The sequence below is a fragment of the Pseudorasbora parva genome, chromosome 21 (assembly GCF_024679245.1).
Source record: "Pseudorasbora parva isolate DD20220531a chromosome 21, ASM2467924v1, whole genome shotgun sequence".
NCBI lineage: Eukaryota > Metazoa > Chordata > Actinopteri > Cypriniformes > Gobionidae > Pseudorasbora > Pseudorasbora parva.
The window spans coordinates 41,352,506-41,365,005 of record NC_090192.1 but is presented as its reverse complement, the minus strand read 5'-3'; the positions used below and the strand labels follow the sequence as shown (position 1 = coordinate 41,365,005).

The 12,500-nt window shown below is 48.7% G+C and overlaps 1 protein-coding gene across 2 annotated transcripts in view; it reads right to left on the bottom strand.

The window, feature by feature from the left end:
• Positions 1–12,500, bottom strand: part of rgs7b (regulator of G protein signaling 7b) — a 66,468-nt gene that overhangs the window by 37,678 nt on the left and 16,290 nt on the right. For both annotated transcript variants that reach the window (XM_067430179.1, XM_067430180.1), the window contains exon 3: positions 3,505–3,601. In XM_067430179.1, the coding sequence (XP_067286280.1) occupies positions 3,505–3,601 (97 nt within the window). The remainder of the gene's footprint in view (positions 1–3,504; positions 3,602–12,500) is intronic.

The following is a 12,500-nucleotide window of genomic DNA, read 5'->3' as shown; positions in this document are numbered from 1 at the left end:
CCTGTGGGGATTCTGGGATCGGTGTTTGGACTGTCGGACGGGCTCATGTCTGTCCTGTGGGGATTCTGGGATCGGTGTTTGGACTGTCGGACGGGCTCATGTCTGTCCTGTGGGGATTCTGGGATCGGTGTTTGGACTGTCGGACGGGCTCATGTCTGTCCTGTGGGGATTCTGGGATCGGTGTTTGGACTGTCGGACGGGCTCATGTCTGTCCTGTGGGGATTCTGGGATCGGTGTTTGGACTGTCGGACGGGCTCATGTCTGTCCTGTGGGGATTCTGGGATCGGTGTTTGGACTGTCAGACGGGCTCATGTCTGTCCTGTGGGGATTCTGGGATCGGTGTTTGGACTGTCGGACGGGCTCATGTCTGTCCTGTGGGGATTCTGGGATCGGTGTTTGGACTGTCGGACGGGCTCATGTCTGTCCTGTGGGGATTCTGGGATCGGTGTTTGGACTGTCGGACGGGCTCATGTCTGTCCTGTGGGGATTACGGTGTTGGTGTTTGGACTGTCGGACGGACTCATGTCTGTCCTGTGGGGATTCTGGGATCGGTGTTTGGACTGTCAGACGGGCTCATGTCTGTCCTGTGGGGATTCTGGGATCGGTGTTTGGACTGTCGGACGGGCTCATGTCTGTGCTGTGGGGATTCAGGGATCGGTGTTTGGACTGTCGGACGGGCTCATGTCTGTCCTGTGGGGATTCTGGGATCGGTGTTTGGACTGTCAGACGGGCTCATGTCTGTCCTGTGGGGATTCTGGGATCGGTGTTTGGACTGTCGGACGGGCTCATGTCTGTCCTGTGGGGATTCTGGGATCGGTGTTTGGACTGTCGGACGGGTTCATGTCTGTCCTGTGGGGATTCTGGGATCGGTGTTTGGACTGTCGGACGGGCTCCTGTCTGTCCTGTGGGGATTCTGGGATCGGTGTTTGGACTGTCGGACGGGCTCATGTCTGTCCTGTGGGGATTCTGGGATCGGTGTTTGGACTGTCGGACGGGCTCATGTCTGTCCTGTGGGGATTCTGGGATCGGTGTTTGGACTGTCGGACGGGCTCATGTCTGTCCTGTGGGGATTCTGGGATCGGTGTTTGGACTGTCGGACGGGCTCATGTCTGTCCTGTGGGGATTCTGGGATCGGTGTTTGGACTGTCGGACGGGCTCATGTCTGTCCTGTGGGGATTCTGGGATCGGTGTTCGGACTGTCGGACGGGCTCATGTCTGTCCTGCGGGGATTCTGGGATCGGTGTTCGGACTGTCGGACGGGCTCCTGTCTGTCCTGTGGGGATTCTGGGATCGGTGTTCGGACTGTCGGACGGGCTCATGTCTGTCCTGCGGGGATTCTGGGATCGGTGTTTGGACTGTCGGACGGGCTCATGTCTGTCCTGTAGGGATTCTGGGATCGGTGTTTGGACTGTCGGACGGGCTCATGTCTGTCCTGTGGGGATTCTGGGATCGGTGTTTGGACTGTCGGACGGGCTCATGTCTGTCCTGTGGGGATTCTAGGATCGGTGTTTGGACTGTCGGACGGGCTCATGTCTGTCCTGTGGGGATTCTGGGATCGGTGTTTGGACTGTCGGACGGGCTCATGTCTGTCCTGTGGGGATTCTGGGATCGGTGTTTGGACTGTCGGACGGGCTCATGTCTGTCCTGTGGGGATTCTGGGATCGGTGTTTGGACTGTCGGACGGGCTCATGTCTGTCCTGTGGGGATTCTGGGATCGGTGTTTGGACTGTCGGACGGGCTCATGTCTGTCCTGTGGGGATTCTGGGATCGGTGTTTGGACTGTCGGACGGGCTCATGTCTGTCCTGTAGGGATTCTGGGATCGGTGTTTGGACTGTCGGACGGGCTCATGTCTGTCCTGTGGGGATTCTGGGATCGGTGTTTGGACTGTCGGACGGGCTCATGTCTGTCCTGTAGGGATTCCGGGATCGGTGTTTGGACTGTCGGACGGGCTCATGTCTGTCCTGTGGGGATTACGGTGTTGGTGTTTGGACTGTCGGACGGGCTCATGTCTGTCCTGTGGGGATTACGGGATCGGTGTTTGGACTGTCGGACGGGCTCATGTCTGTCCTGTGGGGATTACGGGATCGGTGTTTGGACTGTCGGACGGGCTCATGTCTGTCCTGTGGGGATTCTGGGATCGGTGTTTGGACTGTCGGACGGGCTCATGTCTGTCCTGTGGGGATTCTGGGATCGGTGTTTGGACTGTCGGACGGGCTCATGTCTGTCCTGTGGGGATTCTGGGATCGGTGTTTGGACTGTCAGACGGGCTCATGTCTGTCCTGTGGGGATTCTGGGATCGGTGTTTGGACTGTCGGACGGGCTCATGTCTGTCCTGTGGGGATTCTGGGATCGGTGTTTGGACTGTCGGACGGGCTCATGTCTGTCCTGTGGGGATTCTGGGATCGGTGTTTGGACTGTCGGACGGGCTCATGTCTGTCCTGTGGGGATTCTGGGATCGGTGTTTGGACTGTCGGACGGGCTCATGTCTGTCCTGTAGGGATTACGGGATCGGTGTTTGGACTGTCAGACGGGCTCATGTCTGTCCTGTGGGGATTCTGGGATCGGTGTTTGGACTGTCGGACGGGCTCATGTCTGTCCTGTGGGGATTCTGGGATCGGTGTTTGGACTGTCGGACGGGCTCATGTCTGTCCTGTGGGGATTCTGGGATCGGTGTTTGGACTGTCGGACGGGCTCATGTCTGTCCTGTGGGGATTCTGGGATCGGTGTTCGGACTGCCGGATGGGCTCCTCATTAGCGTTCTCGCATCTCCTCGGGAATCTCTCAGCACGGCTCTGCAAACAGCAGCTTACCGCAAGTCGTGAGGACTATAAAAAGCTTTCTGTCGCCGTCAGGAGAGCCTCATTTATTCATGAGCCATCAAACATTCAGAGCCCGAGGAGCCTCTCACGAACCGCAGACGGGTGTTTATATCACACTATCCGTTTGTCTTATTACTGCATTAATGTTAGGAGGAGATTGTGTGATTCAAGCCACAAATAATACAAAAAGAAAATAATAAATGAGATGAAGTACGGAAAGTATTCACTGGATTTACAAATAGACATATACACTATTCATGGGTGTGAATGTAAATCATACTTTAGATATTTATTTATTATTTAGTTACACGTTTATGTGGATATATAAGCCTGTGAGTATTTATTTATTTATATATGAATAAACACAAATAAATATTTATGTTTGTAAAAATGTGCATGTTCATTTATTTGTAAATAATGTATGCATATGTGAATATAAATGTCTTTAATTACATTTTTTATTTATTCAACATTTATTTACATGTGCAAATGTAAATATAAGTATGTGTGTAAAATTTGTATTTATAAATAAATGAATACAAATAAATAATAATAATATATATATATATAGATATGTATATACACATATATAAAAAAAATTGAATAAAAACAATAAAATAAAAGCTGTTTTTTTATATACAAGATGAATCTCTGGAGCTCATGAGGGAATGATTATAAACACACCTGAAAACACACTGGGGATCTTGGACAAGAAGCTCTTGACGGTCCGGATGGGAATCCCATTCTTCTCGTCCTGCATGCGAGCAATGATGTCTTCCATCTGAGAGAGAGAGAGAGAGAGAGAGAGAGAGAGAGAGAGAGAGAGAGAGAGAGAGAGAGAGAGAGAGCCTCACAGCCTGATGTCTGGAACAATCACAGTAATTACATGCTTCATAATGAGCCTCCTATTCTGTGTAATTATGCTTAATTTCTGTGTGATTAAACACACTGTTGTACTCGCCTTTACTTTTCACTCTTGACAGCACACACTCCCTCTTAACCGCTCTATAGCAGTGCAAACAAATACATCTGTGACAATCATATCAGAGCAAAAAGGGAGTTATTCTGAAGTACTGATCCATTAATACTAGTATTTAAAGCGGACCGACGCTTTGTGCACTGGAGCGCAGTCATGCTGGGACAGGAAGGGGCCGTCCACAAACTGATCCCATAAAGTTGGGAGCATGAAATTGTCCAAATGTCTTGGTGAAGCATTAAGAGTTCCTTTCACTGGAACTAAGGGGCCAACCCCTGAAAAACAACCCCACCCCATAATCCCCCCTCCACCAAACTTTACACTCGGCACAATGCAGTTAGGCGAGTCCCGTTCTCCTGGCGACGGCCAAACCCAGACTCGTCCATGGGATTGTCAGACTGAAGCGTGATTGGACTGCAGAAAGTTGGAGACTTCAGCGCACTGTGACCCTCAGCATGCGCTCACTAATTTAAAAAAACGCAACTTGATCCTACAGAATTTGTCAATTTACAGGCCAATCTCAAATGTACCGTTTCTGTCGAAAATACTAGAAAAGGCAGTGTCTTCACAATTATGCTCCTTTTTTAGAAAGAAATGGCATCTGTGAGGATGATTTACTCTTATCATCTGATCGTGGTTGAGTCTCTCTATTAGTGTTGTCTAACTGTGTAGTCGACTATCGACCACAACATTCTTCTGAGCAGACTCACGAATTATATTGGCATTAGTGGAACTGCATTGGCATGGTTTAAATCGTAATTATCTGACCGTTATCAGTTTGTAGCAGTAAATGAAGAGATCACAAGTTCAGTATGGGGTACCGCAAGGCTCAGTGTTAGGACCGCTGCTCTTCACCCTGTATATGCTCCACTGGGAGATATCATTAGGAAGCATGGCGTTAGTTTTCATTCTTATGCTGACGATACTCAGCTCTATATTTTCTCCAGCCCTGATGAAACCTACCAATTCACAAGATTAACGGAATGCAGAGCTGATATAAAACATTGGATGACCAGTAATTTCCAGCAACTTAGTTCCAGCAATAGGGCTGCGCAATATATCATAATTATCAAAATTTTGCAAATGTATATATCGCATTGCAAATGTATACAAAACGTATGTGCGTTTTAGGTCAAAGCTGCGACACATATAGCAGAGACTAGACTTACGTGACTTGCTTGAAGTTATTAAAAGCAATAACTTGCGTAAAACAACAACTTGCATCTCGTGCTGTCAGACATACACACACCGAAAAGTGCACAAGTCGCCTCTCTGAAAGCGTGTGATCCCTTCAGTTCAGTTTCGTGTCTGCATTACATGTTTTGTTGGTTTACATTGATGTTAAAATGATATTGTCAGATGTGTGACATTAATTTTTGCTAAAACGCTGCTGGTCACTTTCACAAGTTGTACACACTTTCACACTTTCTTTTCCCAGAAAGAATGCGAAAGCACATAGATGGTATAATTCTCAAAATATATAATTTAAATAGATTTCACACACTAAATGCAATGCCGTATATCGCATTATTTAACGAGGTATCGCATTTTTCTTCAATATCGCCCAAATATATTACTTTCTATTAAATTGAGTTGCATTATTTTCCTGTTACCATTGTGAAGCTGCTTTAAAACAATCTGCATTGTAAAAAAGGCTAAATAAATAATCAGTGCAAAATAATGTCTGTGTAAATCATGGCTGATCTGTAAATGCACTCCTCTTCTGAACACATGATCCCGAACGAACGCTAATGTTCCTGCTCTCAGCTGTAGTTTCCTCAGCTCCCAGTGATGTGAGATGACGAGGCTTTCTAGGGATTTGTTTGGTTGTTTAAACTCTGACACCTCCCAGTCGCTCACCGTGGCTGAAAATCCCTCTTAATCTTTCAAAGCAAAATGACATTTGGGATGTTGAGAGACTCCAGGGGGGGCGGAGTTAAGCTAGGAGCAGGTGGTGTGACGCTCTGATTGGCTGGCACACAGCCGCATGGAGCCGTTTGATTGGTTTGGCTCAAACAAACTCACACTCAAGCCAAGAAGAGACTCAAGACACAAATTTAACATTTTCTCTTCTGAGAAAAACGAGAAGAAACGTACTCGGTTACTTTCGTAACCTCGGTTCCCTGAGAGAGAGGAACGAGTATTACGTATGGGAAAAACTCCTTTTCTCGAGAATGTGAAGCAAAACTTTTAATAAAGGTATCTATGTAAAGCGCAGTGAGCTGCACGGCCATAGCCCAGCGCGAGGAGCGCTCTGATTGGCCGGGCTGCGGAAACTGCAGGAACCTATGGTGAGGCGGCTGAGAGGAACGAACCAATGGGGGGCGTTCCAGAAGCCCGCCGAAAAAGGTGCTTATATTTGCATACAGGAGGCTATATAAGACCCTAATTCGCCATAGGTGTCAGGTTTTAAGATCGACTGAAGCGATACCTGAGAAGCATAAACACGGCACGGAACGTAATACTCGTTCCTCTCTCTCAGGGAACCGAGGTTACGAAAGTAACCGAGTACGTTCCCTTTCGAGAGAGGTTCCTCGTATTACGTATGGGAACACAATGTAAAGCGCCGTGTGTGCTGACTGACCCAGTATACCCAAAGCACATGTTATAAACCCCCGAGACACCGACAGAGGCGGCTTATAAGGGGAATGAAGAACCGGAAGAGTCGGTTCGTTTGAACAGCTGATCGGACATAGTCGGATCTTATGATGAATGAATAGTGCTTAAGGACTAATGTGTACAGGCCAAAATGTAAGGCAATCTGTTTGCCAGGGTCAAGATAGAGCCTAGATGGAGAGAAGCCCTGCTTGTAGAGCTGGAACCTCCAACTTGTAGAATCTGATAAAAGTGGACGGAGAGGCCCAGCCTGCCGCCGCACAGATATCTTCCAAAGAAATGTCACACGACCAAGCCCAAGATGAGGCCATGCCTCTAGAGGAGTGGGCTTAAATGCCTGTAGGACAGGTTAGGTCCTGGACCTATATGCTAGTGGGACTGCATCCACTATCCAGTGTGAGAGACTGTTTCATGACAGCACAAACTTTAGTGCGGCCACCGAAGCAATGAAGAGCTGATCCGACTGCCTGAAGGGGGCGGAGCGCTCTAAATACAATCTCAATGCTCTGACTGGGCAGAATAGGTTTGCGTCTTATTCTCTCTGAGACGCGGGTTAAGCAGTGCAAAGACCTGCATACTGAAGGGGTTGATAGCACTTTCAGCATAAAACCATGCCTCGGTTTGAGCACAACCTTGAAGTTGCTGGACCCAAACTCAAGACAGGAAGGGCTCACGGAGAGTGCAGGTAAGCCACCCACTCGGTTAACCGAGGCCACAGCCAGCAGAAAAACGGTTTTGAGTGATATGTGCTTCAAGCTCGTGTTCTGAAGTGGTTAGGAGGGGGAACCCTTCACGGCCTCCAAAACCATGGCGAGGTCCCAAATAGGGACCGAGGTAGGGGCAAGGCGGGCTGAATCTCCTGGCCCCTTTAAGAAAACACACAATAAGATCACTTTTCCCTAGTGAATGTGCCGCGATCGGAGCGTGGCTAGCTGCTATGGCGGAGACACACACCCCGAGTATGGAGGGGGGACGGCCCGCATCCATTAGCTCTTGGAGAAAGCGAGCGGTTCCGCCAGTTCGCATGAGTGTGCGTCGATGTTTCGCGTGGCACATTGGTTAGAAAACCACTGACCACTTCAAAGCGGAGCTGCCAGATAGCAGGGGCTCTAGCTTCCGAAATAGTGTTCATAACTTGTCAGAGAGGTTCCCGGATACCGTTGATGGGCCATACGTGGAGGGCCCACAGCTCGGGATTGGGATGCCAGACCTTCCCTTTCATTGGCAGAATAGGCATGGGGCTGTGTCTGACAGCTGAAACAGTATGGAGAACCATGTGCGGTTCTTCCAAAGTGGGGCTATTAAAAAGCACAGGCTGCAGCTGGATCGCGATCGGAGGGAACATATAGAGGGAGTCTGGGCCAACATGGGCCAGGGCATCCCTGCGTTTGCAGAAAAAATATTGGGCAGCGTGTGCTGTGCGAGCTGAATTGTTTGCGGGTAAAGGGACCATCCCCCTGGGGACATGGGTCCTCTGGATAACATGTCCGGACCCTGATTCAGAATACCTGGCACGTAAGCCGCCCTTAGGGAGCTCAGATTGTGCTCTGCCCATAAAAGGAGATGCTTAGCCATGCAGTGAACAGAGTCTGATCTCGGCTGCCCTAGCGATTTTATGTACATTATCAAGACGTGGTGGTTCTTATGCCGTAAGTCTTGAGTCTATGACAATGACTGTACTGATAAGCCTGCCCCTCGAAGGCGAATCTCAAGAATGGCCTGTAGTGGGGGTGGGGGGTTATCGTAACGTGAAGTATGCGTTTTTCAGATCTATTGAGAAAACCCAATCCCCGGGGCGAATGTGCGCGAGGATTTGTTTCACCGTCAGCACCTTGAAACGAGCGTGTCATAAGTGCTTTGTTCAGATGCCTGGAAAATGGGCCTGAGACCGCCACCCATTTTCGGCATGAGGAATTAGCGACAGTAAAAACCTGACTCGCTAGCGTCGGGTGTACTGTTTTCGCCGCTCTCTCCTTTAACAGTCTCAATGCCTCAGCGAGAAGCACGTGACTGACACTGCTTCTTACAGAGGGCTCGACCACGGCTTGAATCGCGGGGTCTGCGAGCAAAACTGTAGCGAGAACCTCGTTTTATATGTTCAACACCCAATATTATATACCAGGAATGGCCTGCCAGGCCTGGGCTCGTAAAGCCAGGGGTTGAATTAGATTCGGGGGCTGGCCGCTTAGTAATAGGGGCCTGTTAGCCGGGTTGCTTGTGCTGTAACACTGCTTTTAACACTGTGGGGATAGTGTTAGTTTTGGCGGTGCAGGCTTTGCAGTGGGCGCACGCCTCACATTTATATTGTGTGTGCGAGAGTGAACTTTGTGAAAAGTGCTTGGGTGCAGGAGTGCAGACTGTAAAGTGGGCACATTTCCTACATAGAAAGCTCTTTTGTGTGTAGTGTAAACAATGTGCAGTGGCGCACAACCTACGTAGAATACCCACGGTGCAAACCAGTGAGCAAATCCACAGGGGTAAACGCACACAGCATTAGTGTGCAGACGAGCGTGTTTAACACAGGCTAGTTGACTGCAATATTTCATCTCCAGTCACTGAACTTAAGGGAACTGGGAGAATGTAAGGAAGTGCGGGTGGTATGTGAGCCATTCCACAATGCCGTTATGCTCTAGTCTAGACTGAAAGCGCGCATGCAGACAAGCGTGTTTGACCACAGGCTAGTTGACTGCAATAAGGCTAGTTGACTTTATATGGTGTAATCCGGCCGCGGCGGGATTTATTTGTGATTTTGTGAGGCTGAATTAACAGTGCTTATGTAGGGGTGCACACTGTGTAGTGGACACTTTGTCTACAGTGTAAAAACCTTTCCAGCCGCCTGAATAAAGGGGACTGGAAGTGATAGAGTGAAAAAAGGGCTTAGCTTGGCAGCCATTTTCCGACGCCCTTATGCTCTGACAGTGAGCGCATGCTATGACGTAAGCCGCGCTCTAATCAGCAACGCGCTGTGGAAGGGGCGCGCGCTATCATGACAAGGCAGCCATTACAACTTCCTTGGCAGTAAGCGCGCGCTGCAGCGACATTGTTCTTGACATACCCAACAGCCCGAGCTCGCTCGTCTAACTTACTCTAGTATTCTCTGTCCGCAGCGCTTCAGCACGGCGGCGGTAGAATGAGCACGGCGAGAGCTTCGGCTCGAGTTTGTTTATTCACTCTAGTATTCTCTGTCCGCGGCGATAGAGCGACAGGACGAGAGAATTGGAAGCGTGAGGTAAAACTCTGTCCGCGGCGCTTCTAGCACGGCGAGAGCTTCGGCTCGAGTTTGTTTATTCACTCTAGTATTCTCTGTCCGCGGCGATAGAGCGACAGGACGAGAGAATTGGAAGCGTGAGGTAAAACTCTGTCCGCGGCGCTTCTAGCACGGCGAGAGCTTCGGCTCGAGTTTGTTTATTCACTCTAGTTTTCTCTGTCCGCGGCGATAGAGCGACAGGACGAGAGAATTGGAAGCGTGAGGTAAAACTCTGTCCGCGGCGCTTCTAGCACGGCGAGAGCTTCGGCTCGAGTTTGTTTATTCACTCTAGTATTCTCTGTCCGCGGCGATAGAGCGACAGGACGAGAGAATTGGAAGCGTGAGGTAAAACTCTGTCCGCGGCGCTTCTAGCACGGCGAGAGCTTCGGCTCGAGTTTGTTTATTCACTCTAGTATTCTCCGTCCGCGGCGATAGAGCGACAGGACGAGAGAATTGGAAGCGTGAGGTAAAACTCTGTCCGCGGCGCTTCTAGCACGGCGAGAGCTTCGGCTCGAGTTTGTTTATTCACTCTAGTATTCTCTGTCCGCGGCGATAGAGCGACAGGACGAGAGAATTGGAAGCGTGAGGTAAAACTCTGTCCGCGGCGCTTCTAGCACGGCGAGAGCTTCGGCTCGAGTTTGTTTATTCACTCTAGTATTCTCTGTCCGCGGCGATATCGCGACTGAAACAGAGAAGAGGAAGACTGAGGAAAAACTCCGTCTGTCCGCGGCGCCTCCTCAGCGCGACGGTATAGTGACGAGAGCTTCGGCTCGAGTTCGCCTATTCACTCTAGTATTCTCTGTCCGCGGCTGTAGCGCGACGGAATGAGAGAAGAGTGGGAACAACTCTGTGGCAGCGGCGGAAGAAGAGCCGCGGCGGCGGCAGAGTGAAGAGAGCTTCGGCTTGAGTGTGCTCATGTCCTCTAACATTCTCTCTTTCCGCGGCGCTATTCAGCGCGACGGGACGAGAGCAGAGGGAGAGTGAGAAGAGCTCCGTCTTTCCGCGGCGCTTAACGACGCGGCGGAACGAGAGAGTCCTCGAGTAGAACAAGCCTGTAAGCTCTAGAAGTGGCGTTGCAGCGGCAACACACACACAAACACATATAACACTCAACATAGACACAGTTTAAAGGATATATAACGCCGGATGGCGTAGCTGGAACGGCAGAGAAGGCGGAGAGGGAGTCCGTCGTCCTCAGCTGCAGGTTCCGCTGGTGCCTTTTCAACGGCGGTGCTTCTTCCGGAGACCAGCGAAGGTATCGCTGAAGGAGATAAAATCTGACACCTATGGCGAATTAGGGTCTTATATAGCCTCCTGTATGCAAATATAAGCACCTTTTTCGGCGGGCTTCTGGAACGCCCCCCATTGGTTCGTTCCTCTCAGCCGCCTCACCATAGGTTCCTGCAGTTTCCGCAGCCCGGCCAATCAGAGCGCTCCTCGCGCTGGGCTATGGCCGTGCAGCTCACTGCGCTTAACATAGATACCTTTATTAAAAGTTTTGCTTCACATTCTCGAGAAAAGGAGTTTTTCCCATACGTAATACGAGGAACCTCTCTCGAAAGGGAAACAAGTTTACTGGCTTGACCTGGAGACATTTTCATCTCCATTAGCATTTCAGTCAAACCTACAGTGTGTCTTTTGATACTCAATCAATCAATCTACTTTATTTATATCGCGCTTTTATAATGACTGTTTTAAAGCAGCTTCAGTGTTAAACAGGACAATACTGCAGCAGAATTAGATTTGGCTGTACAGTCGTTCTGGAGTAAACAGTGATGTTATCAGCTTATTTTAATTTATCAGAGAGAGACAATGTTGGCAGATCAGAGTTTATAGAATTAAATAGGACAAAAACATTTATTTTTGTTTGTATATTTAGATCATAATTTTAGTGTCCCCAAACACACAGATCCAACTTAAGACAGATTTAACTCTCCTGGTTAGACGAAATACTAGAAAATAAGCTTTGGAAACGCAACAAATGACGACGATTTTTACTGTGTGTCCATGACGTAAAATGAGGGCGTGGGAGAGGCGGAGACTTGAATATATAGGGGCGTGTTATTCTAATGACGATCGTTTTCAGCCGCCGCATTTATCAAGGGCAAGTATTGCGTACACCTGGATTGCAGAGGTGCGCACAGCTTCATAAATCAGGCGGTGAGAGGAGTGTAAGCATAATCTTACGCCAACATATACACCCGTTTCCACGCAAGATTGATAAATGAGGGCCAGTGTCATTATGCCAACATTATCTTCATACCTTCTTACGAAATAAAAAGTTTATCCCTCAGAAAAATGTATTTTCCTCTCTTGTCAACATTATAGCTTGGTGCATGTGAGCGCTGTGCACGCTCTTCAGTGGTGAAGGCGCGCGCCGTGTACCTCATATAAGGACACACACTCAAAAGTTTTAGTCAAGGCTTCCCGCCGGAATTCAAAGAGCAGTGCTCTAAGAACTATAACTAAAACTGTAAATGTAAACTATAAATGTATTGTTTACTCAACAATAAATGAGTATAATGCAGCTTTATGTGCTGTTTGGATTTATTAAACTATTGTAGACATGGTGTGAACTATGTACTGTTTTTCTTTTATTTGCTGTCTTCCATTTTCTGGAGAAAATCTAGAAACAGGGGCTCAGCAGCTGGTCTAAAACAGGATGGAGAGCAGATTAAATCAAATTATATGTATTAAACACTAATTGAAGAAAGAAATATATGGGAGCGGTACAGGAGCGGGATGGGATTGGATTATTTTTTAAACTTTGGTCTGGGAGTGGGACGGGACAGGAGTGAAAATACACTCCCGTGTCATCCTCTAGGCTTGGTTGAGTTTATG